At 48.1% G+C, this 27422-nt stretch overlaps 1 protein-coding gene and 1 long non-coding RNA gene across 4 annotated transcripts in view; one reads left to right on the top strand and one right to left on the bottom strand.

Moving 5' to 3' along the window:
* Positions 1 to 11251, bottom strand: part of LOC135055822 (uncharacterized) — a 118388-nt gene extending 107137 nt beyond the window's left edge. Inside the window, exon 1 of the long non-coding RNA XR_010243820.1 lies at positions 11026 to 11251. This is a non-coding gene — a long non-coding RNA (uncharacterized LOC135055822). The remainder of the gene's footprint in view (positions 1 to 11025) is intronic.
* SRSF6 (serine and arginine rich splicing factor 6) overlaps positions 10692 to 27422 on the top strand; it is a 38930-nt gene continuing 22199 nt past the window's right edge. Inside the window, exon 1 of one of the 3 annotated variants that reach the window (XM_063960304.1) lies at positions 10692 to 10940. In XM_063960304.1, coding sequence (XP_063816374.1) covers positions 10804 to 10940 — 137 coding nt within the window. In that variant the 5' untranslated portion in view covers positions 10692 to 10803. Of the gene's footprint in view, positions 10941 to 11242; positions 11465 to 27422 lie in introns of those variants that run through there. The other 2 variants (XM_063960306.1, XM_063960305.1) reach the window with 2 other exon arrangements.

The raw sequence follows: 27422 nt of genomic DNA, 5'->3' as shown, positions 1-27422 counted from the left end.
TTAATGCATGTCACACAGTAAACAGTAGCCACCCCACTACATCTATGATAGGAGTGCCTTTTTCTTCCCCTTTTCTGCAATCTGCAGCAGCTCATTTGCTCTTCACCTCTTTAATTCACCAATATGACACATGTGTCAGAGGATAGATTGGATATTTACCCTGGTTACATTGATTCCTGCATATTGAAATGATGGATATATATGAAGAGCAATAGTGATATATATATATATATATATATTTTTTTTTTTTGCTACAGCTTGTTTTTGAGGCATACTAGATACGTCTGCCCAGACAACTTCAATTAGTAATAGCCTGCCTGTACCTGAGATACGGATCAGGGTGTTTTTTATAGTGGATACTCGATACCAAGAAATTATTTACTAATATAAGGCTTACTGGTTTACTGCACTGAGAAAATTAACAGTATTTGCACTGTAACATTTACAAGATTATTATTATTTTTTGTTTATATTATGGATATTTATATCCTAGATCCTGAATAAATACTATGATTATTTCGCTACTACCTCTTTATAGGAACCAATGACATGCAATCTATGGGGAGACTGCACTTACTATGAAGTTTGAACACACACTAAACCATCATTGTTACTTATTTACTCTACGCCAGTAGCATTTATTACAAGAGACTGAAGTATTGTTGGTAAATCTATCTACAGTGTTTCTGTTTCCTGTGTTAGCCGACTATACCAGCCCACTATTTGTCTCCTTCTGTTAGGGGACTGTTAAGGCTAACTGTTGCAGGAACTAGTGTCAGTATTTATCATATTGGCCCTGACTGCGTCAGGCATATCTCCCCATGGCGTGTTCATACCACACGCAAACCTAGGTGTGGTTTTTTTGTCATTTTTTTGTTGTTTTCTATTGTTTTGTCATTTTTGTATTTATGTGTGTATGTTTTTGTCCCAGTCCTGGTTGGTGGCAACAGCTTTTAATGGTAATTAATAAAAGTTAGATTTTATGCAATATTTTTCAATGAGTGCCCCCCAAAAAACGAGTCTTTTCCTCTTCTTTTTTGGTATTATTCAGAGAGTGTCAAATCCTTTTATGCAGGAAATATGTATTAATTTTTGTTTTGTATTTTAGAGAGAGAAGTGTATTTTGACGTCATGACGTCACCGCAAGTGACGTACCGGCCGACTCTGTGTTTTGAAAATATAAATATAAAAGTAGTTCAATGTTTTAGTGGATTATCATAAGGGTTTGAGAACATTCCATCCAATAAGGACTTTACTGGTAAGCACTGGACTTAATTCACCCGATGTAAGACCAGAAGTGACGCGACGCGTGGGCCAGGAAGTCACGGTTACCATGGTAACCCGTATTTGCGGAAGTGACTGCCGGACGGCTGAACAGGGATTCTAGAACGGGGAGACTTCGGTTACTATGGCAACCAATGTATACGGAAGTCACTCCTGGTACTAGACGGAGAGCCAGGAGCAACAAAAAGATTGAGAGACTTGATTATATAACGATGTCCGGCTGAGATGGATCAATCCTATTGGGGCATGGATATTTAAATAGAGGGTTGGAGGGAAAGGATCAGTATCTTGACTGCACCTTAAAAAAGTCCCCTGCTAGGGGAGGAAACGCGTTGGTTTTTCCTGTGGAGGCGCTGAACAAGTGGAGTGTCGTTGCCTAGATCCAGCAGTTATCATCTGTGTGAAGTGTGGGCTGATCCGGAGCACCCATATTTGGGACACAAACGCTGTTGGGACTGTTTGTGCACAGTCCCCACTGATCGTGGTAATTACCCATCTTACACGCCTCCTAGAGGATTTTGTCAAATCTGATCCTATTCTAAATGTGTATTTGTGTATATGTGTTTTGTATTAAACAGTACTTCACTATATACAATCTTTTTCATTATCTTACATGCGATCAAATCTGTGAGAATATTATTGAAGGGGAACCTAAAGGAAAGAAAAACGAGCACAGCGCTAGCTAAGTGTTCTCTCCAATTTATTTCTTTATATGCACTTTTGGTGAGGGGTGAAGGAGACCTCATAGGAGAGAATTTCTGGCTTTTAGCTGCTGTTAATTGCGCACTGAAGTGTTTCTATTATTTAAAGTTTATTAAATTGTCTTCTGCTTGTCTGTTTGTTCACCAGCAGAGGTCTCACTAGCTCCAGAATACATTGGAAAAGAACTCTTTGTCATGTGATCGCCAACACTTTCTTTAAACATAAGTTTCTTCTTAACTTTATTTGTTGTGCTGTCCATCATTCTTTTCCCAAGGAAAAGGTTTATTTATGGTGTGTAATTTGCCAGTTTGACAGCTTTCTTATGTGATATTTTGCTTGCTATCTATTTTGACTTGCTGTAACTCACCATTATCATGATTGTTGTTTTAAAACCATTAGTACCTAATTTACCTGACATGTTTCCCCATGCATGTATGTTCACCAAATGTGCATCATTATCACTAATAGATGACATCATGTCACCTTCATTTTGAGGGTGTGCTGGGGCCAGGATCTCCATTTTCCGACAGAAATTTCCTGTCCTCTTGGTTGGAGCTGAGGTGGCCAGCTTGCGTGACCCCATGCGTCACGCAGCTGGCCGATGGAGTCGCAAGTAATCTGATGCTGTGTCCTCAGACGCAGCACTGGATCACAAATGCATGCAGGTGGTTTCTACATATACCAGATGCCACCTGCTGCATTACCATTTCTCTATCGTCCTAGTGGATGCTGGGGTTCCTGAAAGGACCATGGGGGATAGCGGCTCCGCAGGAGACAGGGCACAAAAGTAAAGCTTTCCGATCAGGTGGTGTGCACTGGCTCCTCCCCCTATGACCCTCCTCCAAGCCAGTTAGATTTTTGTGCCCGGCCGAGAAGGGTGCAATTCTAGGTGGCTCTCCTAAAGAGCTGCTTAGAGAAAGTTTAGCTTAGGTTTTTTTACTTTACAGTGAGTCCTGCTGGCAACAGGATCACTGCAACGAGGGACAGAGGGGAGAAGAAGTGAACTCACCTGCGTGCAGGATGGATTGGCTTCTTGGCTACTGGACATCAGCTCCAGAGGGACGATCACAGGTACAGCCTGGATGGTCACCGGAGCCGCGCCGCCGGCCCCCTTGCAGATGCTGAAGTAAGAAGAGGTCCAGAATCGGCGGCAGAAGACTCCTCAGTCTTCTAAAGGTAGCGCACAGCACTGCAGCTGTGCGCCATTTTCCTCTCAGCACACTTCACACGGCAGTCACTGAGGGTGCAGGGCGCTGGGAGGGGGGCGCCCTGGGAGGCAAATGAATACCTATTTTGGCTAAAAATACCTCACATATAGCCTCCGGAGGCTATATGGAGATATTTAACCCCTGCCAGAATCCGTTAAGAGCGGGAGACGAGGCCGCCGAAAAAGGGGCGGGGCCTATCTCCTCAGCACACAGCGCCATTTTCCCTCACAGAAAGGCTGGAGGGAAGGCTCCCAGGCTCTCCCCTGCACTGCACTACAGAAACAGGGTTAAAACAGAGAGGGGGGGCACTAATTTGGCGATATGCTTATATATATTAAGATGCTATATGGGAAAACACTTATATAAGGTTGTCCCTATATAATTATAGCGTTTTTGGTGTGTGCTGGCAAACTCTCCCTCTGTCTCTCCAAAGGGCTAGTGGGTCCTGTCCTCTATCAGAGCATTCCCTGTGTGTGTGCTGTGTGTCGGTACGTGTGTGTCGACATGTAGGAGGACGATGTTGGTGAGGAGGCGGAGCAAGTGCCTGTAATGGTGATGTCACTCTCTAGGGAGTCGACACCGGAATGGATGGCTTATTTAGGAAATTACGTGATAATGTCAACACGCTGCAAGGTCGGTTGACGACATGAGACGGCCGACAAACAATTAGTACCGGTCCAGACGTCTCAAAAACACCGTCAGGGGTTTTTAAAACGCCCGTTTACTTTAGTCGGTCGACACAGACACAGACAGGGACACTGAATCCAGTGTCGACGGTGAATAAACAAACGTATTCCTTATTAGGGCCACACGTTAAAGGCAATGAAGGAGGTGTTACATATTTCTGATACTACAAGTACCACAAAAGAGGGTATTATGTGGGATGTGAAAAAACTACCATAGTTTTTCCTGAATCAGATAAATTAAATAAAGTGTGTGATGATGCGTGGGTTCCCCCCGATAGAAAATTATGGGCGGTATACCCTTTCCCGCCAGAAGTTAGGGCGCGTTGGGAAACACCCCTTAAGGTGGATAAGGCGCTCACACGCTTATCAAAACAAGTGGCGGTACCGTCTATAGATAGGGCCGTCCTCAAGGACCAGCTGACAGGAGGCTGGAAAAATATCATAAAAAGTATATACACACATACTGGTGTTATACTGCGACCAGCGATCGCCTCAGCCTGGATGTGCAGAGCTGGGGTGGCTTGGTCGGATTCCCTGACTAAAAATATTGATACCCTTGACAGGGACTGTATTTTATTGACTATAGAGCATTTAAAGGATGCATTTCTATATATGCGAGATGCACAGAGGGATATTTGCACTCTGGCATCATGAGTAAATGCGATGTCCATAACTGCCAAAAGATGTTATGGACACGACAGTGGTCAGGTGATGCAGATTCCAAACGGCACAAAGGTGTATTGCCGTATAAAGGAAGAGGAGTTATTTGGGGTCGGTCCATCGGACCTGGTGGCCACGGCAACTGCTGGAAAATCCACAGTTTTTTACCCTAAGTCACATCTCTGCAGAAAAAGACACCGTCTTTTCAGCCTCAGTCCTCTCGTCCCTATAAGATCATATCTGCCCAGGGATAGAGGAAAGGGAAGAAGACTGCAGCAGGCAGCCCATTCCCAGGAACAGAAGCGTTCCACCGCTTCTGACAAGTTCTCAGCATGGCGCTGAGACCGTACAGGACCCCTGGATCCTACAAGTAGTATCCCAGGGGTACAGATTGGACGTTTCCCCTTCGCAGGCTCCTGAAGTCTGCTTTACCAAGGTCTCCCTCCGACAAGGAGGCAGTATGGGAAAAAATTCACAAGCTGTATTCCCAGCAGGTGATAACTAAATTACCCCTCCCACTACAAGAAAAGGGGTATTATTCCACACTATATTGTGGTACTGAAGCCAGAAGGCTAGGTGAGACTTATTCTAAAAAAAATTTTTTTAACACTTACAAAGGTTCAAATCAAGATGGAGTCACTCAGAGCAGTGATAACGAACCAGGAAGAAGAGGACTATATAGTGTCCCGGGACATCAGGGATGCTTACCTCTATGTCCCAAATTTGCCCTTCTCACTAAGGGTACCTCAGGTTCGTGGTGCAGAACTGTCACTATCAGTTTCAGACGCTGCCGTTTGGATTGTCCACGGCACCCCGGGTCTTTACCAAGGTAATGGCCGAAATGATGATTCTTCTTCGAAGAAAAGGCGTCTTAAGTATCCCTTACTTGGACGATCTCCTGATAAGGGCATAGTCCAGGGAACAGTTGGAGGTCGGAGTAGCACTATCTCGGATACTGCTACAACAGCACGGGTGGATTCTAAATATTCCAAAATCGCAGCTGATCCGACGACACGTCTGCTGTGCCTAGGGATGATTCTGGACACAGTCCAGAAAAAGGTGTTTCTCCCGGAAGAGAAAGCCAGGGAGTTATCCGAGCTAGTCAGGAACCTCCTAAAAACAGTGCATCATTGCACAAGGGTCCTGGTAAAAATGGTGGCTTCCTACGAAGCAATTCCATTCGGCAGATTTCACGCAAGAACTTTTCAGTGGGATCTGCTGGACAAATGGCCCGGATCGCATCTTCAGATGCATCAGCGGATAACCCTATATCCAAGGACAAGGGTGTCTCTCCTGTGGTGGTTATAGAGTGCTCATCTTCTAGAGGGCCGCAGATTCGGCATTCAGGATTGGATGCTGGTGACCACGGAGCCCAGCCCGAGAGGCTGGGGAGCAGTCACACAAGGAATAAAAATTTCCAGGGAGTGTGATCAAGTCTGGAGACTTTTCTCCACATAAATATACTGGAGCTAAGGGTAAATTTATAATGCTCTAAGCTTAGCAAGACCTCTGCTTCAAGGTCAGCCGGTATTGATCCAGTGGGAAAAACATCACGGCAGTCGCCCACGTAAACAGACAGGGCGACACAAGAAGCAGGAGGGCAATGGCAAAAACTGCAAGGACTTTTCGCTGGGCGGAAAATCATGTGATAGCACTGTCAGCAGTGTTTCATCCCGGGAATGGAAACTGGGAAGCAGACTTCCTCAGCAGGCACGACCTCCACCCGGGAGAGTGGAAACTTCATCGGGAAGTTTTTTCCACATGATTGTAAACCGTTGGGAAATACCAAAGGTAGACATGATGGCGTCCCGTCTGAACAAAAAACGGGACAGGTATTGCGCCAGGTCAAGAGACCCTCAGGCAATAGCTGTGGACGTTCTGGTAACACCGTGGGTGTACCAGTCGGTGTATGTGTTCCCTCCTCTGCTTCTCATACCTAAGGTGCTGAGAATTATAAGACGTAGAGGAGTAAGAACTATACTCATGGCTCCGGATTGGCCAAGAAGGACTTGGTACCCGGAACTTCAAGAGATGCTTACAGAGGTCTTATGGCCTCTGCCGCTAAGAAGGGACTTGCTTCAGCAAGTACCATGTCTGTTCCAAGACTTACCGCAGCTGCGTTTGTCGGCATGGCGGTGGAAAGCCGGATCCTAAGGGAAAAAGGCATTCCGGAAGAGGTCATTCCTACCCTGGTCAAAGCCAGTAAGGAGGTGACCGCACAACATTATCACCACATGTGGCGAAAATATGTTACGTGGTGTGAGGCCAGGAAGGCCCCACAAAGAAATTTCAACTCGGTCGTTTCCTGCATTTCCTGCAAACAGGAGTGTCTATGGGCCTCAAATTGGGGTCCATTAAGGTTCAAATTTCGGCCCTGTCGATTTTCTTCCAGAAAGAATTGGCTTCAGTTCCTGAAGTCCAGAAGTTTGTCAAGGGAGTATTGCATATACAACCCCCTTTTGTGCCTCCAGTGGCACTGTGGGATCTCAACGTAGTTCTGGGATTCCTCAAATCACATTGGTTTAAAACCAGTCAAATCTGTAGATTTGAAGCATCTCACATGAAAAGTGACCATGCTCTTGGCCCTGGCCTGGACCAGGCGAGTGTCAAATTGGTGGTTTTTTCTCAAAAAAGCCCATATCTGTTTGTCCATTCGGACAGGGCAGAGCTGCGGACTCGTCCCCAGTTCTCTCCCTAAGGTGGTGTCAGTGTTTCACCTGAACCAGCTTATTGTGGTGCCTTGCACCTACTAGGGACTTGGAGGACTCCAAGTTGCTAGATGTTGTCAGGGCCCTGAAAATATGTTCCAGGACGGCTGGAGTCAGGAAAACTGACTTGCTGTTATCCTGTATGCACCCAACAAACTGGGTGCTCTTGCTTCTAAGCAGACTATTACTAGTTGGATGTGTAATACAATTCAGCTTGCACATTCTGTGGCAGGCCTGCCACAGCCAAAATCTGTAAATGCCCATTCCACAAGGAAGGTGGGCTCATCTTGGGCGGCTGCCCGAGGGGTCTCGGCTTTACAACTTTGCCGAGCAGCTACTTGGTCAGGGGCAAACACGTTTGCTAAATTCTACAAATTTGATACCCTGGCTAAGGAGGACCTGGAGTTCTCTCATTCGGTGCTGCAGAGTCATCCGCACTCTCCCGCCCGTTTGGGAGCTTTGGTATAATCCCCATGGTCCTTTCAGGAACCCCAGCATCCACTAGGACGATAGAGAAAATAAGAATTTACTTACCGATAATTCTATTTCTCGGAGTCCGTAGTGGATGCTGGGCGCCCATCCCAAGTGCGGATTATCTGCAATACTTGTACATAGTTACAAAAATCGGGTTATTATTGTTGTGAGCCATCTTTTCAGAGGCTCCGCTGTTATCATACTGTTAACTGGGTTTAGATCACAAGTTGTACGGTGTGATTGGTGTGGCTGGTATGAGTCTTACCCGGGATTCAAAATTCCTCCCTTATTGTGTACGCTCGTCCGGGCACAGTACCTAACTGGCTTGGAGGAGGGTCATAGGGGGAGGAGCCAGTGCACACCACCTGATCGGAAAGCTTTACTTTTGTGCCCTGTCTCCTGCGGAGCCGCTATCCCCCATGGTCCTTTCAGGAACCCCAGCATCCACTACGGACTCCGAGAAATAGAATTATCGGTAAGTAAATTCTTATTATCTGTGCATTGCTGCTGCTTCCAAGTAAGCAGCAGTGATGCTCCCTCCAACCACATCTGAATCAGGCCCTGAGTCTGAGCTTGGAATAACTTCTATTTGCTGTTAGAACCCTACTGTCTGTTGCTGGACTTTTACTCGCATGATAACTCCTGCTGTCTTTTGGTGAAATTTACCAAGTAGCAATTGTTTAAATTTGTTTCAGTATATTTTGTGGGTATGTAATCATATGTTGACATTTAGAATGTCGACATTCAAAATGTTGACACTGTAATGTCAACATGAGCTGAACTGAGAGCTATGATACTTCACTGACATTATTTTACGGCCAAGTGTTGCAGGTTCCAGGAGTTTTCATCCCTGAAATATAAAGGCACTACTTTAAATATATACTATGATCTATCTATAACCACTCATGCAAGATGATGAGAACATAAAGTGGTAAAAAAGCCACAAAGCTTACAATGGGCCAAAATCATGTTTGTAAGCATATGCCTATGCAGCTGTAAATTTTTAGGCTACAGAATTGGTAATCATCTCAAGAGAAGCTTCCAGATAAAATCGTCAATCAACAGAACCATCGCAAAGTCCTCAGCAACTGTGTACACATATGCAGCACCGAGACAATAATGGGAACATTGACTCCCCAAGTGAGTCTATGGTCACACAGACTATTCTCTGTCCTAGTGTTAGATTGCTGTTCTTGACATGGATCTATGGTCCAATTCCTAAGGCTATTGCTAAGCTGGAGACATTTCTTCACATCATCTCACCAAGTTAATGTTTTGTCATGCTGTTGGTGCTTGTCCCAGTGACTCCTTTGCAGGTATTTACATTGTGACTTCACTTTGGACGCCTCCTACCCTAAGAAGTTACCATAATAGCTCTCCTGATTCTTTACATGTAGTCTCACAATACGTCTTGTAGTCTTTCATTATAATTCTTACCATATTAGTTTATGGGTGTGGATCATTAGGTCAACAGAGAAAAGGTCGACCCCAAAAGGTCAACATGGAAACGGTCGCCACAGTAAAAGGTTGACATGTTTTTTTTTTTATTATTTTTTGTGTCGTTTATTCTGGCCAACCACTGGAAACCCCAATTAGTATACTGTGTCCCCTCGTATGGCTCGCTTTGCTCGCCATGCTTCAGGCAAGGTGCCTTGCTCCTCTACCGCTGTGCTCAGCACAGGTTACTATTCCTAATTACAGTCCATGTGAATCGTAAAGTATGAAGAATGTGAAAAAATTAATTTGAAAAAAAAAAACCCTCATGTGGACCATATGCTGTGTCGACCCTTTCCATGTTGACTTTTTGACCATGTTGACCCAATGCATGCCGACAATTAGTGGTCCTCCTACTGTCAATCTTATTACTGTTGAGCAAAAGATTGGATACCTTTATGTACTGCTATTTTTCAACTGTGCATTAGTCCATGGGAGGGATTCAAATGTTATCACACTACCTATCTCCCGTCTAAAGTGACGGGAGATTGCGTGGCGATATTCAAATGCACCCACTTATTGCGCCCATTACAGTCGGGTTTAAACGCGCAAAGCACCTAAACCCGACTAAAGTAATGGGTGCAAGCGTGAAAAGACCTGTTTGAGTGCCAAAATGGGTCTCTCTTTACGCACATTTCAGCTTGCTACCCCCCGGGGGTAGTGAGCTGAAAAGAACTTGCTGCGCCCATTAGAACAGCTGCAGGCAGGTGCGATCGCGGGAGGGAGCAGGGGGAACATTTGAATCGGTCCCCATATTTGCTAGTTTTCCACGGTCACAATCCAAAACTCTGACTTGGCCAACTATTGTTACTTTCCATCTGTGCAATGCCAATTACAAGAACCGTCGGGTCACTATCCAGTTTGCCTGCCACCTTACTTTTGAACCCCTTGAGATTTACAGAGATACAGATGTCAGGTGTTTTATAATTGTTGAAAAACCTCAGTTTAGCATGTGCACTTGATAATGGGGGTAATTCCAAGTTGATCGCAGCAGGATTTTTTTTAGCAGTTGGGCAAAACCATGTGCACTGCAGGGGAGGCAGATATAACATGTGCAGAGAGTTACATTTGGGTGGGTTATTTTATTTCTGTGCAGCTGCTTTATTTTTACACTGCAAATTAAATTGCAGATTGAACACACCACACCCAAATCTAACTCTCTCTGCACATGTTATATCTGCCTCCCCTGCAGTGCACATGGTTTAGCCCAACTGCTAAAAAAAATCCTGCTGCGATCAACTTGGAATTACCCCCAATATTTACACCTCCAACACAGATCAAGCTGTCTTCTTTAAAAAAAAATTGGTCCGGAACGGCGCGGAACTGCGTTCCGTCACCTCTAATTGCAATCAAAAGAATTGGCGGGTTTTTAAAAATCTGGCGTGAGCCAATCACGGCTTGCGGACCGCCAGCCAACGAGAAGCTGCCAAGTGGCCGCTTCTCATCAGCTGGCAGTCCGGGAGCCGTGAATGGCACACAATCGGCGCCAGATTCAAAGTACGGCCTCACTTCTTTTCAATAGCAGCCGGTCCATGTGCCAGGACTGTCTGGCTGCCGCTGCCAGCTTTACACTGCAGTCGGGACCTGATGCTCCAGGCCACGGCCACTGATGCACAACCGAATCGATTCACCATGGCAAGGAGTTGGAAAGAATGTATGTCTAATATACCGTATTACATAAACTGCACTTTGGGTCAGCAGAGCAGACTACAGCTTGTTACATGGTAACTATGCATCCTTCATGGGCTGGCAACAAAGTGATATAAAATCAAACTTCTGGAAACCCCCCTCCAGAAATTCTGCGTTTACCTTTGCTTGAGCAACGAGAGAACACTATACCACAGTGTCACAACAAGCCCTGCACCAGCATCTAGTATTTAGGAGCAGTGAATCAAACCGCGTACGAACTGGGGGAGGGCGGCCACCACACACATACACACACTGGGTCACAGAGACGAGTCGACCCACTGCCACCGCCCTCTGGCGGCGGCGGCTGCCTTGCGCACGCGTGCCACCTACGTCTGTCCCGTCAGGCGCACAGGGCACGCCCCGGTAGTTTATTAAACGACGTTCCGCCCACCATTGTCGCGTCGCGTCATCTCTGCTGCGGAACTGAGGCCGCCATTTTCTGAGCCAGTGAGATGCCGCGTGTGTACATCGGGAGACTGAGCTATCATGTCCGGGAAAAAGACATCCAGCGGTTCTTCGGAGGCTATGGGAAGCTGCTGGAGGTGGATCTGAAGAACGGGTGAGCGCGGAATGGATGTGTTGGCTAGCGTGCGGGGTTGGGTGGTCCAGGCCACTATGGATGGATATGACGAGAGAGGCGTAATACCCGGGGTGAGGTGATCAGCATGAGACTGGGGGAGGTCAGTCTGCGGCATCTTCGGCGTTGAGGGGGGCGGGGGCGCGCGTGCAGAGAGGTCTGATCCAAAATGGAGGCCGCGTGCTGTCGTAGCAGTTCCCGTTCAGCGGACAGCGATGTGGGGTGCAGTAGCTGCACGCGCCAATGCCCGCAGAGCCGCTGCCTCTAATCCCTCTGCCCCTGGTTTGTGTTTTAGGGGCAGATGTATTAAGCCTGGAGAAGTGATAAAGCAGTGATAAGTGGAAGGTGATAATGCACCAGCCAGTCATTATGGGTTTGAAAAATTAGTAGCTGATTGGCTGGTGCATTATCACCTTCCATTTATCACTTCTCCAGGCTTAATACATCTACCCCTTGGTGCGTTGGCAGCAGGGTGAGATCTTACCCTTGAAAATATATATATATTTCTCTGACGTCCTAGTGGATGCTGGGGACTCCGTCAGGACCATGGGGAATAGCGGCTCCGCAGGAGACAGGGCACAAAATTTAAAAGTTTGACCACTAGGTGGTGTGTACTGGCTCCTCCCCCTATGACCCTCCTCCAAGCCTCAGTTAGGTTTTTGTGCCCGTCCGAGCAGGGTGCAATCTAGGTGGCTCTCATAAAGAGCTGCTTAGAGTAAAAGTTTTGATAGTTTTATTATTTTCAGTGAGTCCTGCTGGCAACAGGCTCACTGCAACGAGGGACCTAGGGGAGAAGAAGTGAACTCACCTGCGTGCAGGATGGATTTGCTTCTTAGGCTACTGGACACTAGCTCCAGAGGGACGATCACAGGTACAGCCTGGATGGGTCACCGGAGCCGCGCCGCCGACCCCCTTGCAGATGCCGAAGTAAGAAGAGGTCCAGAAACCGGCGGCTGAAGGCTTTTCAGTCTTCATGAGGTAGCGCACAGCACTGCAGCTGTGCGCCATTGCGCTCAGGCACACTTCACACCGGCGGTCACTGAGGGTGCAGGGCGCTGGGGGGGGCGCCCTGGGCAGCAATGTTAATACCTTTCTGGCTAAAAAGAATACATCACATATAGTCCATGAGGCTATATGGATGTATTTCACCCCTGCCAGGTCTCAGAAAAACCGGGAGAAGAGCCTGCCGGAATAGGGGGCGTGGCCTATCTCCTCAGCACACAGCGCCATTTTCCTACACAGCTCCGCTGCTAGGAAGGCTCCCAGGCTCTCCCCTGCACTGCACTACAGAAACAGGGTAAAAAACAGAGAGGGGGGGCATTTTTTGGCGATATTATATATATTTAAGCAGCTATAAGGAAACAACACTTATATAAGGTTGTTCCTATATAATTATAGCGCTTTGGTGTGTGCTGGCAAACTCTCCCTCTGTCTCCCCAAAGGGCTAGTGGGGTCCTGTCTTCTATCAGAGCATTCCCTGTGTGTCTGCTGTGTCGGTACGTGTGTGTCGACATGTATGAGGACGATGTTGGTGTGGAGGCGGAGCAATTGCCGGTAATGGTGATGTCACCCCCTAGGGAGTCGACACCGGAATGGATGGCTTTGTTTATGGAATTACGTGATAATGTCAGCACGCTGCAAAGTCGGTTGACGACATGAGACGACCGGCAAACCAGTTAGTACCTGTACAGGCGTCTCAAACACCGTCAGGGGCTGTAAAACGCCCTTTGCCTCAGTCGGTCGACACAGACACGGACACCGAATCTAGTGTCGACGGTGAAGAAACGAACGTATTTTCCAGTGGGGCCACACGTTATATGATCACGGCAATGAAGGAGGCTTTGCATATCTCTGATACTGCAAGTACCACAAAAAGGGGTATTATGTGGGGTCTGAAAAAACTACCTGTAGTTTTTCCTTAATCAGAGGAATTGAATGACGTGTGTGATGAAGCGTGGGTTACCCCTGATAAAAAACTGCTAATTTCAAAGAAGTTATTGGCATTATACCCTTTCCCGCCAGAGGTTAGGGCGCGCTGGGAAACACCCCCTAGGGTGGACAAGGCGCTCACACGTTTATCCAAACAAGTGGCGTTACCGTCTCCTGATACGGCCGCCCTCAAGGATCCAGCTGATAGGAGGCTGGAAAATACTCTAAAAAGTATATACACACATACTGGTGTTATACTGCGACCAGCAATCGCCTCAGCCTGGATGTGCAGTGCTGGGGTGGCTTGGTCGGATTCCCTGACTGAAAATATTGATACCCTGGATAGGGACAGTATTTTATTGACTATAGAGCAATTAAAGGATGCATTCCTTTATATGCGAGATGCACAGAGGGATATCTGCACTCTTGCATGAAGAGTAAGTGAGATGTCCATTTCTGCCAGAAGAAGTCTATGGACACGACAGTGGTCAGGCGATGCGGATTCCAAACGGCATATGGAAAGTCCCCTCCCAGCAGAAAAAGACGCAGTCTTTTCAGCCGCAGTCCTTTCGTTCCTATAAGAACAAGCGAGCAAAAGGACATTCATATTTGCCCCGAGGCAAAGGAAAGGGTAAGAGACTGCAGCAAGCAGCCCCTTCCCAGGAGCAGAAGTCCTCCCCGGCTTCTGCAAAGGCCTCAGCATGACGCTGGGACCTTACAAGCGGACTCAGGGGCGGTGGGGGGTCGCCTCAAGAATTTCAGCGCACAGTGGGCTCACTCGCAGGTGGACCCCTGGATCCTGCAGGTAGTATCTCAGGGTTACAGGTTGGAATTGGAGAAGTCTCCCCCTCGCCGGTTCCTAAAATCTGCTTTGCCAACGTCTCCCTCAGACAGGGCGACGGTATTGGAAGCCATTCACAAGCTGTATTCTCAGCAGGTGATAATCAAGGTACCCCTTCTACAACAGGGAAAGGGGTATTACTCCACGCTATTTGTGGTACCGAAGCCGGACGGCTCGGTAAGACCTATTCTAAATCTGAAATCTCTGAACCTGTACATACAAAGATTCAAGTTCAAGATGGAGTCACTCAGAGCAGTGATAGCGAATCTGGAAGAAGGGGATTTTATGGTGTCCTTGGACATCAAGGATGCTTACCTTCATGTCCCAATTTGCCCTTCACACCAAGGGTACCTCAGGTTCGTGGTACAAAACTGTCATCAGTTTCAGACGCTGCCGTTTGGATTGTCCACGGCACCCAGGGTCTTTACCAAGGTAATGGCCGAAATGATGATCCTTCTTCGAAGAGAAGGCGTATTAATTATCCCTTACTTGGACGATCTCCTGATAAGGGCAAGATCCAGAGAACAGCTGGAGGTCGGAGTAGCACTAACTCAAGTAGTGCTCCAACAGCACGGGTGGATTCTGAATTTTCCAAAATCCCAACTGATCCCGACGACACGTCTGCTGTTCCTAGGGATGATTCTGGACACTGTTCAGAAAAAGGTATTTCTTCCGGAGGAGAAAGCCAGGGAGTTATCCGAACTCGTCAGGAACCTCCTAAAACCAGGGACAGTGTCTGTGCATCAATGCACAAGAGTCCTGGGAAAAATGGTGGCTTCTTACGAAGCGATTCCATTCGGCAGATTCCATGCACGAATTTTTCAGTGGGATCTGCTAGACAAATGGTCCGGATCGCATCTGCAGATGCATCAGCGGATAAAATTGTCGACAAGGACAAGGGTCTCTCTGCTATGGTGGTTGCAGAGTGCTCATCTGTTAGAGGGCCGCAGATTCGGCATACAGAACTGGGTCCTAGTGACCACGGATGCCAGCCTGAGAGGCTGGGGAGCGGTCACACAAGGAAGAAACTTCCAGGGCGTGTGGTCAAGCCTGGAAACGTCTCTTCACATAAATATACTGGAACTAAGAGCAATCTACAATGCTCTAAGCCTGGCAAAACCTCTGCTTCAGGGTCAGCCGGTGTTGATCCAGTCGGACAACATCACGGCAGTCGCCCACGTAAACAGACAGGGCGGCACAAGAAGCAGGAGGGCAATGGCAGAAGCTGCAAGGATTCTTCGCTGGGCGGAAAATCATGTGATAGCACTGTCAGCAGTGTTCACCACATGATTGTAGTCCATTGGGAAAGACCAATGGTGGACATGATGGCGTCCCGCCTCAACAAAAAACTGGACAGGTATTGCGCCAGGTCAAGAGACCCTCAGGCAATAGCTGTGGACGCTCTGGTAACACCATGGGTGTACCAGTCAGTGTATGTGTTCCCTCCTCTGCCTCTCATACCCAAGGTACTGAGAATTATACGGCAAAGGGGAGTAAGAACGATACTAGTGGCTCCGGACTGGCCAAGAAGGACTTGGTACCCGGAACTTCAGGAGATGCTCACGGAAGATCCGTGGCCTCTACCTCTAAGAAGGGATCTGCTTCAGCAGAGACCGTGTCTATTCCAAGACTTACCGCGGCTGCGTTTGACGGCATGGCGGTTGAACGCCGGATCCTAAGGGAAAAAGGCATTCCGGAAGAGGTCATCCCTACCCTGGTCAAAGCCAGGAAGGAGGTGACTGCACAACATTATCACCGCATTTGGAGAAAATATGTTGCATGGTGTGAGGCCAGGAAGGCCCCGACAGAGGAATTTCAACTGGGTCGATTCCTACATTTCCTGCAAACAGGATTATCTATGGGCCTCAAATTAGGGTCCATTAAGGTTCAAATTTCGGCCCTGTCGATTTTCTTCCAGAAAGAATTGGCTTCAGTTCCTGAAGTCCAGACTTTTGTAAAAGGAGTACTACATATACAGCCCCCGGTGGCACCGTGGGATCTCAATGTAGTTTTGGATTTTCTCAAATCCCATTGGTTTGAGCCACTCAAATCGGTAGATTTGAAATATCTTACATGGAAAGTAACCATGCTACTGGCCCTGGCTTCAGCCAGGAGAGTGTCGGAATTGGCGGCTTTATCGTATAAAAGCCCATATCTGATTTTCCATTCGGACAGGGCAGAATTGAGGACGCGTCCTCATTTTCTGCCTAAGGTGGTATCAGCGTTTCACCTGAACCAGCCTATTGTGGTGCCTGCGGCTACTAGCGATTTGGAGGATTCCAAGTTGCTGGACGTTGTCAGAGCATTGAAAATATATATTTCAAGGACGGCTGGAGTCAGAAAATCTGACTCGCTGTTTATACTGTATGCACCCAACAAGCTGGGTGCTCCTGCTTCTAAGCAGACGATTGCTCGTTGGATTTGTAGCACAATTCAACTGGCACATTCTGTGGCAAGCCTGCCACAGCCTAAATCTGTCAATGCCCACTCCACAAGGAAGGTGGGCTCATCTTGGGCGGCTGCCCGAGGGGTCTCGGCATTACAACTCTGCCGAGCAGCTACGTGGTCGGGGGAGAACACGTTTGTAAAATTCTACAAATTTGATACCCTGGCTAAGGAGGACCTGGAGTTCTCTCATTCGGTGCTGCAGAGTCATCCGCACTCTCCCGCCCGTTTGGGAGCTTTGGTATAATCCCCATGGTCCTGACGGAGTCCCCAGCATCCACTAGGACGTCAGAGAAAATAAGAATTTACTCACCGGTAATTCTATTTCTCGTAGTCCGTAGTGGATGCTGGGCGCCCATCCCAAGTGCGGATTGTCTGCAATACTTGTACATAGTTATTGTTACAAAAAATTCGGGTTGTTTATTGTTGTGAGCCATCTTTTCAGAGGCTCCTACGTTATCATACTGTTAACTGGGTTCAGATCACAAGTTGTACGGTGTGATTGGTGTGGCTGGTATGAGTCTTACCCGGGATTCAAAATCCTTCCTTATTGTGTACGCTCGTCCGGGCACAGTATCCTAACTGAGGCTTGGAGGAGGGTCATAGGGGGAGGAGCCAGTACACACCACCTAGTGGTCAAACTTTTAAATTTTGTGCCCTGTCTCCTGCGGAGCCGCTATTCCCCATGGTCCTGACGGAGTCCCCAGCATCCACTACGGACTACGAGAAATAGAATTACCGGTGAGTAAATTCTTATTTTTTTTAATGGCTTTTCTCTGACGTCCTAGTGGATGCTGGGAACTCTGTAAGGACCATGGGGAATAGCGGCTCCGCAGGAGACTGGGCACATCTAAAGAAAGCTTTAGGACTATCTGGTGTGCACTGGCTCCTCCCCCTATGACCCTCCTCCAAGCCTCAGTTAGATTTTTGTGCCCGACCGAGCAGGGTGTAATCTAGGGGGCTCTCCTGAGCTTCTTAGATAAAAGTTAGTTTTAGGTTTTTTATTTTCAGTGAGACCTGCTGGCAACAGGCTCACTGCATCGAGGGACTAAGGGGAGAAGAAGCGAACCTGCCTGCTTGCAGCCAGCTTGGACTTCTTAGGCTACTGGACACCATTAGCTCCAGAGGGATCGAACACAGGCCCAGCCTCGGAGTCCGGTCCCAGAGCCGCGCCGCCGGCCCCTTTACAGAGCCAGAAGCAAGAAGAGGTCCGGAAAATCGGTGGCAGAAGACCTCAGTCTTCATCAAGGTAGCGCACAGCACTGCAGCTGTGCGCCATTGCTCCTCATGCACACCTCACACTGCGGTCACTGATGGGTGCAGGGCGCTGGGGGGGGGGGCGCCCTGAGCAGCAATATTAACACCTTGGCTGGCAAAAATACATCACATATAACCCCCAGGGCTATATGGATGTACATTAACCCCTGCCAGAATCCATAAAAATGCGGGAGAAAAGTCCGCGAAAAAGGGGGGGAGCTATCTCCTTCAGCACACTGGCGCCATTTTTCCCTCACAGCTCCGTTGGAGGGAAGCTCCCTGGCTCTCCCCTGCAGTTAATGAAAGGGTTAAAAAGAGAGGGAGGGGGGGGGCACAATTTAGGCGCAGTATACAAATATATATGCAGCTATAAGGGAAAACACTTTTTTATAGGTGCTATCCCTGTGATATATAGCGCCCTGGTGTGTGCTGGCATACTCTCCCTCTGTCTCCCCAAAGGGCTTTGTGGGGTCCTGTCCTCTATCAGAGCATTCCCTGTGTGTGTGCTGTGTGTCGGTACGGCTGTGTCGACAGGTATGTGGAGGATAATGAGGTGGAGGCGGAGCGAATGCCTGTAAATATGTTGTCACCCCCTGCGGGGTCGACACCGGTGTGGTTGAACTTATGGAAGGATTACGTGAAAGTGTCAACTCCTTACATAAAAGGTCGACGACACGGAACAGCCGGCTACTCAGCTTGTGCCTGTTCCAGTGTCTCAAATGTCATGGGGGGGCTCTAAAATCGCCCGCTACCTCAGATAACAGACACAGATGTCGACACGGATACTGACTCCAGTGTCGACATCGATGAGACTGGTGTACCCTCCAAATAGGTCCACCCGTTACAGGATTGAGGCAATGAAAAATGTATTACACATTTATGATTATACCCCAGGTACCACATAAAAGGGTATTGTGTTTGGTGAGAGAAAACTATTAGTAGTTTTTCCTGCATCTGAGAAATTAAATGAGGTGTGTGAGGAAGAGTGGTCTTCCCCCGGTAAGAAATTGATAATTTCTACAACGGTTATTGGCAGCGTACCCTTTCCCGCCAGAGGATAGGTCACGCGGGGAAACACCCCATAGGGTAGATACAGCGCTTACACGCTTATCAGAAAAGGTGGCACTACCGTCTCCGGGTACGGCCGCCCTGAAGGAACCTGCTGATAGAAAGCAGGAGGTTACCCTATAAGATATGGTCACACACTAGGGCATTATATTGCGACCAGCCGTTGCTTCGGCATGGATGTGCAGTGCTCCCGCTGCGTGGTCAGATTCCCTGTCGGAAAATAACTATGGATAGGGACAATATTTTGCTGAAAATAGAGCATATAAAAGACGTAGTCTTATACATGCGTGATGCACAGAGGGATATTTGCCGGCTGGCATCAAAAATAAGCGCTAGGTCCATTGCCGCCAGACGGGGGTTATGGACTTGGCAATGGTCAGGCGATGCCGACTCGAATCGGCACATGGAAGTTGCCCTATAAGGGGGTAAAACTGTTTGGGGATAGTTTTTCAGACCTCGTTTCCACAGCTACTGCTGGGAAATTGATTTTTTTTTTTTTTGCCACAGGCTACCCCACAACAAAAGAAAGCACCGTATCATCAAGTACAGTCCTTTCGGCCCCAGAAAAGCAAGAGGGCTAGAGGCTCATCCTTTCTGCCGAGAGGCAAAGGTAGAGGAAAAAACTGCAACACACAGCTAGTTCCCAAGAGCAGAAGTCCTCCCTGCGTCCGGTAGGTCCACAGCATGGTGCTGGGGCTGCTCAGGCGGACCCGGGTACGGTGGGGGCCCGTCTCAGATATTTCAGCGGACAGTGGGCTCTCTCACATGGATCCCTGGGTCCTTCAAGTAGTATCTCAGGGGTACAGGCTGGAGTTCGAGACGTTCTTCCCCCCGCCGTTTCCTAAAATCTGCCTTACCGGCACCTCCCTCTGCCAGGGAGACGGTGTTGGTGGATATTCAACACTATAATCACAACAAGTGATTGTCAAGGTGCCCCTCCTTCAGCAAGGAAGGGGTTACTATTCCACAGTGGTTGTGGTACCGCAACGGTTCGGTGAGACCCATCTTGAAATTAAAATACTTGACCTTTTATATCAGAAGATTCAAGTTCAAGATGGAATCGCTCAGGGCGGTTATTACGAGCCTGGACGAGGGGGATTACAGGGTCTCCCTGGACATCAAGGATGCGTACCTGCATGTCCCCATTTACCCCCCTCACCAGGAGTACCTCAGATATGTGGTACAGGACTGTCACTATCCGTTCCAGACGCGGCCGTTGGAGTTGTCCACGGCACCAAAGGTCTTTACCTAGGTAATGGCCGAAGTGATGATACTCCTTCGCAAGAAGGAAGTTTTTATTATCCCGTACTTGGACGATCTCCTGATAAAGGCGAGGTCCAAAGAACAGTTGGTAGTGGGGGTAGCACTCTCTCGGGAAGTGCTACAACAGCACGACTGGATTCTCCATATTCCAAAGTCCCAGCTGGTCCCGACGACACGTCTTCTGTTCCTGGGAATGTTTCTGAACGCAGACCAGAAAAGAGTGTTTCTTCCAGTGGAAAAAGCCGAGGAGTTGTCATCTCTAGTCAGAGACATTCTAAAACCAGGACAGGTGTCGGTACATCAATGCACACGAGTCCTGGGAAAAATGGTAGCTTCGTACGAAGCATAATTCCATTCGGAAGACTCCACGCAAGGACGTTCCAGTGGGACCTGTGAGACTAATGGTCCGGGTCCCATCTACAGATACAACAGCGGATAACCCTGTCAGCAAGAAACAGGGTGTCGCTGCTGTGGTGGCTGCAGAGGGCTCATCTACTAGAGGGCCGCAGATTCGGAATACAGGACTGGGTCCTGGTGACCACGGATGCCAGCCTTCGGGGCTGGGGTGCAGTCACACAGGGAAGAAATTTCCAAGGAGATTTCGCTTCACATAAATATTCTGCAGCTAAGGGCCATTTACAATGCCCTAAGCCAAGCAAGGCCCCTGCTTCAGAACCAGCCGGTACTGATCCAATCAGACGACATCACGGCGGTCGCCCATGTAAACAGACAGGGCGGCACAAGAAGCAGGATGGCGATGGCAGAAGCCACAAGGATTCTCCGATGGGCGACCTACACCCAGGAGAATGGGGACTTCATCCAGAAGTTTTCCAAATGCGGGTAAACCGTTGGGAATGACCACGGGTGGACATGATGGCGTCCCGCCTCAACAAGAAGTTGAAAAGATATTGCGCCAGGTCAAGGGACCCTCAGGCGATCGCTGGGGACGCTCTAGTGACACCGTGGGTGTACCAGTCGGTTTATGTGTCTCCTCCTCTACCTCTCATACCCAAGGTACTGAGAATAATAAGAAGGCGAGGAGTGAAAACCATACTCGGGGTTCCGGATTGGCCATGAAGAGCTTGGTACCCGGAACTTCAAGAGATGCTGGCAGAGGACCCTTGGCCTTTGCCGCTCAGACAAGACCTGCTGCAGCAGGGACCCTGTCTGTTCCAAGACTTACCGCGGCTGCATTTGACGGCATGGCGGTAGAACACCGGATCCTAAAGGAAAAGGGTATTCCGAAGGAAGTCATCCCTACCCTGATCATAGCCAGGAAGGATGTCACCGCAAGACATTATCGCCGCGTTTGGCGAAAATTTGTTGCTTGGTGGGAGGCCATGAAGGCCCCGACGGAGGAATTTCAACTATGTCGATTCCTGCACTTCCTGCAAGCAGGGGTGACGTTTGGGCCTCAAATTGGGGTCCATCAAGGTCCAGATTTCGGCTCTGTCGATTTTCTTCCAGAAAGAACTGGCTTCACTGCCTGAAGTTCAGACTTTGGTTAAAGGAGTACTACATATTCAGCCTCCTTTTGTGCCTCCTGTGGCACTTTTTGGATCTCAACGTGGTGTTGGATTTCCTAAAGTCGCATTGGTTGAGCCACTTAAAACCATGGAGCTAAAGTATCTCGCGTGGAAAGTGGTCATGCTGTTGGCCTTGGCCAGGCGTGTGTCAGAATTGGCGGCTTTGTCATGTAAAAGGCCTTATCTGATTTTCTATATGGATAGGGCAGAGTTGAGGACTCGTCCTCCGTTTCTCCCGAAGGTGGTCTCAGGTTTTCACTTGAACCAACCTATTGTGGTGCCTGCGGCTACTGGGGACTTGGGGGATTCCAAGTTGCTGGACGTAGTCAGGGCCCTGAAAATTTTATTTTTCCAGGACGGCTGGAGTCGGGAAAACTGACTCGCTGTTTATCCTGATGGCACCCAACAAGCTGGGTGCTCCTGCTTCTAAGCAGTCTATTGCGCGCTGGATTTGTAGCACTATTCAGCTGGCGCATTCTGCGGTAGGATTACCGCAGCCTAAATCAATAAAAGCCCATTCCACAAGGACGGTGGGCTCATCTTGGGCGGCTGCCCGAGGGGTCTCTGCTTTACGACTTTGCCGAGCAGCTACTTGGTCAGGGGCAAACACGTTTGCAAAATTCTACGAATTTGATACCCTGGCTGAGGAGGACCTGGAGTTCTCTCATTCGGGGCTGCAGAGTCATCCGCACTCTCCCGCCCGTTTGGGAGCTTTGGTATAATCCCCATGGTCCTTACGGAGTTCCCAGCATCCACTAGGACGTCAGAGAAAATAAGAATTTACTTACCGATAATTCTATTTCTCGTAGTCCGTAGTGGATGCTGGGCGACCATCCCAAGTGCGGATTGTCTGCAATACTTGTACATAGTTATTGTTAACTAATCGGGTTCTTGTTGTGAGCCATCTATTCAGAGGCTCCTCTGTTATCATGCTGTTAACTGGGTTTCATATCACAAGTTGTACGGTGTGATTGGTGTGGCTGGTATGAGTCTTACCCGGGATTCAAAATCCTTCCTTATTGTGTACGCTCGTCCGGGCACAGTATCCTAACTGAGGCTTGGAGGAGGGTCATAGGGGGAGGAGCCAGTGCACACCAGATAGTCCTAAAGCTTTCTTTAGATGTGCCCAGTCTCCTGCGGAGCCGCTATTCCCCATGGTCCTTACGGAGTTCCCAGCATCCACTACGGACTACGAGAAATAGAATTATCGGTAAGTAAATTCTTATTTTCTAGTTCAAGATGCGTGACAATTGGTCTAATTGCAGTGTCGAGCAGTCCCAACATTACAGGGATGCCATTGTTAGTGGATAGTCATCTGCACCCTTTATAGTCTTGCTGTTGTAAAACACGTGGAGGGGTTCAATTGTTCGTCATGCCGGTAGTGGGGCTCAATACAGTGGGTTTTTTATTTGCTCATGTTGTGTCCTAAAAGACTGCTTAGAGGTGTAAAATGGTGAAACACGACCAAAGTGCTGAGCGCGAGTCATGGGTGCCCTTTGCATGCCAAAACTGGTCAATTTTTCCACCTTCCAGCTCGCCATTTCTGGGGGCAGCAAGCTGAATTCCTGGCGCCGACAGCTGGTCATGTCTGAACATAACAGAAGTTGAGGTGCCATTTAGTGGCTGCCAGCATGTTAATTGAATTTCCACCGTGGGGTTAAATGAAAACTTGCACACTTCACACTAATGTATGCACCTGAGGGATGTACAGGTCAATTAGTAATGTCAATTTGTGCTACTCATGGCGAGAGTGCACATTTTTGTACAAAAAGCAATCTGAACAAAGGGCATGACAAATTGGGGAAACCATTGTGGACCCCAAAAAAGTGACGACTGAGATGGCCAAACCATATAGAACGCTGGTAGCGGCCATAAGGAAAGTGCTAGAGGTGGTTGACAGATGTCTGATGGTTGATTTGTGCATTTATTGGGGGGAGATTCAAATGTTTGAAAAGTTGGTTGGGTATCTGTTTTTTCCTGTCTATTAGATAGGAAAAAAGACACCCAACTGACTTTTCAAACAATTGAATATCCCCATTGTTTTTAAAATAGCAAAATGAAAAAATAACTTTAAATACCAATAAAACAAAAAAAGCAATAAAGTACAAAGGCCACTTTTTGGTGGTTTGAGGCTACTTTTTTTTTTTTTATTAAAGTAGAATTATAGAGTAATGTTTCAATAAATGTTTTTCATTTGGGGTGCATAAAAACAAAAAAGTTGATTTTGGGATAATTTGAGGCTGTTTTTTTTATAACTTCCATAATGACATGCACTTATGGTTCGATTTAGCCAATTAAAAACTTCCAATTGCCTGATTTGTCATCATGGGTGGGGGAGTCCATGGAGTTCTGAAGCATGTACTGCTAATCTTACCTTTAGAATAAAGATTTCTCTGGCTTGGTCCACAGGATTATCCACAGGATAACATTGGGATATTGTCGAGCGACAGCGAAAATGGCACCAACATGGTCACGAGCTTTCTGGCCTCCCAGGATGCATTGGGGCCTCCACTATATAGTCCCGCCCACTGATTCAGTCAGATCAGTTTTTTGCTTGGTGCGGCAGGAAGCCGCATGGTCACAGGGCTGCTGTGAAAGCAGCCTCAAGTTTTCATTACTTTATTTTTCTCTATCGTCCTAAGTGGATGCTGGGGTTCCTGAAAGGACCATGGGGAATAGCGGCTCCGCAGGAGACAGGGCACAAAAAAGTAAAGCTTTACTAGGTCAGGTGGTGTGCACTGGCTCCTCCCCCTATGACCCTCCTCCAGACTCCAGTTAGATTTTGTGCCCGAACGAGAAGGGTGCAATCTAGGTGGCTCTCCTAAAGAGCTGCTTAGAGAAAGTTTAGTTTAGGTTTTTTTCTTTACAGTGAGTCCTGCTGGCAACAGGATCACTGCAACGTGGGACTTAGGGGGAAAGTAGTAAACTCACCTGCATGCAGAGTGGATTTGCTGCTTGGCTACTGGACACCATTAGCTCCAGAGGGATCGAACACAGGCCCAGCCGTGGAGTCCGGTCCCGGAGCCGCGCCGCCGACCCCCTTGCAGATGCTGAAGCGTGAAGAGGTCCGGAAACCGGCGGCTGAAGACTCCTCAGTCTTCATAAGGTAGCGCACAGCACTGCAGCTGTGCGCCATTTTCCTCTCAGCACACTTCACTGGGCAGTCACTGAGGGTGCAGAGCGCTGGGGGGGGGCGCTCTGAGAGGCAAATATAAACCTTATACAAGGCTAAAAATACCTCACATATAGCCCATAGGGGCTATATGGAGATATTTAACCCCTGCCTGACTGGAAAAATAGCGGGAGAAGAACCCGCCGAAAAAGGGGCGGGGCCTATCTCCTCAGCACACGGCGCCATTTTCTGTCACAGCTCCGCTGGTCAGAACGGCTCCCAGGTCTCTCCCCTGCACTGCACTACAGAAACAGGGTAAAACAGAGAGGGGGGGCACATTAATGGCTATATATATATATATTAAAGCAGCTATAAGGGAGCACTTAATATAAGGATATCCCTTGTATATATAGCGCTTTGTGGTGTGTGCTGGCAGACTCTCCCTCTGTCTCCCCAAAAGGGCTAGTGGGTCCTGTCTTCATTAGAGCATTCCCTGTGAGTTTGCGGTGTGTGTCGGTACGTGGTGTCGACATGTATGAGGACGATATTGGTGTGGAGGCGGAGCAATTGCCAAATATGCAGATGTCACCCCCCAGGGGGTCGACACCAGAATGGATGCCTTTATTTGTGGAATTACGTGATGGTTTATCTTCCCTTAAACAGTCAGTTGAGGACATGAGGCGGCCGGACAATCAATTAATGCCTGTCCAGGCGCCTCAAACACCGTCAGGGGCTGTAAAACGCCCTTTGCCTCAGTCGGTCGACACAGACCCAGACACGGGCACTGATTCCAGTGACGACGGTAGAAATTCAAACGTATTTTCCAGTAGGGCCACACGTTATATGATTTTGGCAATGAAGGAGACGTTACATTTAGCTGATACTACAGATACCGTAAAACAGGGTATTATGTATGGTGTGAAAAAACTACAAACAGTTTTTCCTGAATCAGAAGAATTAAATGACGTGTGTGATGAAGCGTGGGTTGCTCCTGATAAAAAGTTGATAATTTCAAAAAAGTTATTGGCATTATACCCTTTCCCGCCAGAGGTTAGGGCGCGCTGGGAAACACCCCCTAAGGTGGACAAGGCGCTCACACGCTTATCCAAACAAGTGGCGTTACCCTCTCCTGAGACGGCCGCACTTAAGGATCCATCAGATAGAAAGATGGAAGTTATTCAAAAGAATATATACACACATGCAGGTGTTATACTACGACCAGCTATAGCAACTGCCTGGATGTGCAGTGCTGGAGTAGTTTGGTCAGAATCCCTGATTGAAAATATTGATACCCTAGATAGGGACAATGTTTTACTGTCGTTAGAACAAATAAAGGATGCATTTATCTATATGCGTGATGCACAGAGGGATATTTGCACACTGGCATCTCGGGTGAGTGCTATGTCCATTTCAGCCAGAAGAGCCTTATGGACACGACAGTGGACAGGCGATGCGGATTCAAAACGTCACATGGAGGTTTTGCCGTATAAAGGGGAGGAGTTATTTGGAGTTGGTCTATCAGACTTGGTGGCCACGGCTACTGCCGGGAAATCCACTTTTTTACCTCAAGTCACTCCCCAACAGAGAAAGGCACCGACCTTTCAACCACAGCCTTTTCGCTCCTACAAAAATAAGAGAGCAAAGGGCTTGTCGTACCTGCCACGAGGCAGAGGAAGAGGGAAGAGACACCAACAGGCAGCTCCTTCCCAGGAACAGAAGCCCTCCCCGGCTCCTGCAAAAACCTCAGCATGACGCTGGGGCCTCTCAAGCGGACTCGGGGACAGTGGGGGGCCGTCTCAAAAATTACAGCGCGCAGTGGGCTCACTCGCAGGTAGACCCCTGGATCCTGCAGATAATATCTCAGGGGTACAGGTTGGAATTAGAGACGGATCCTCCTCATCGTTTCCTGAAGTCTGCCTTACCAACCGTCTCTTCCGAAAGGGAGAGGATGTTGGAAGCCATTCACAAGCTGTACGCTCAGCAGGTGATAGTCAAAGTACCCCTATTACAACAAGGAAAGGGGTATTATTCCACTCTATTTGTGGTACCGAAGCCGGATGGCTCGGTAAGGCCTATTCTAAATCTGAAGTCCTTGAACCTCTACATAAAAAAGTTCAAGTTCAAGATGGAGTCACTCAGAGCAGTGATAGCGAACCTGGAAGAAGGGGACTTTATGGTATCCTTGGACATCAAGGATGCGTATCTACACGTTCCGATTTACCCCGCACACCAGGGGTACCTCAGGTTCATTGTTCAAAACTGTCACTATCAGTTTCAGACGCTGCCGTTCGGATTGTCCACGGCGCCTCGGGTCTTTACCAAGGTAATGGCCGAGATGATGATTCTTCTTCGAAGAAAAGGCGTATTAGTTATCCCATACTTGGACGATCTCCTAATAAGGGCAAGGTCCAGAGAACAGCTGGAGACAGCTTTAGCACTATCTCAAGAGGTGCTAAGACAACACGGGTGGATTCTGAATATTCCAAAATCCCATTTAAT

Source organism: Pseudophryne corroboree, chromosome 3, assembly GCF_028390025.1.
Source record: "Pseudophryne corroboree isolate aPseCor3 chromosome 3, aPseCor3.hap2, whole genome shotgun sequence".
Taxonomy (NCBI): domain Eukaryota; kingdom Metazoa; phylum Chordata; class Amphibia; order Anura; family Myobatrachidae; genus Pseudophryne; species Pseudophryne corroboree.
Note: the sequence above shows the minus strand (reverse complement) of the source record. Positions and strands in the feature narration are given on the sequence as shown.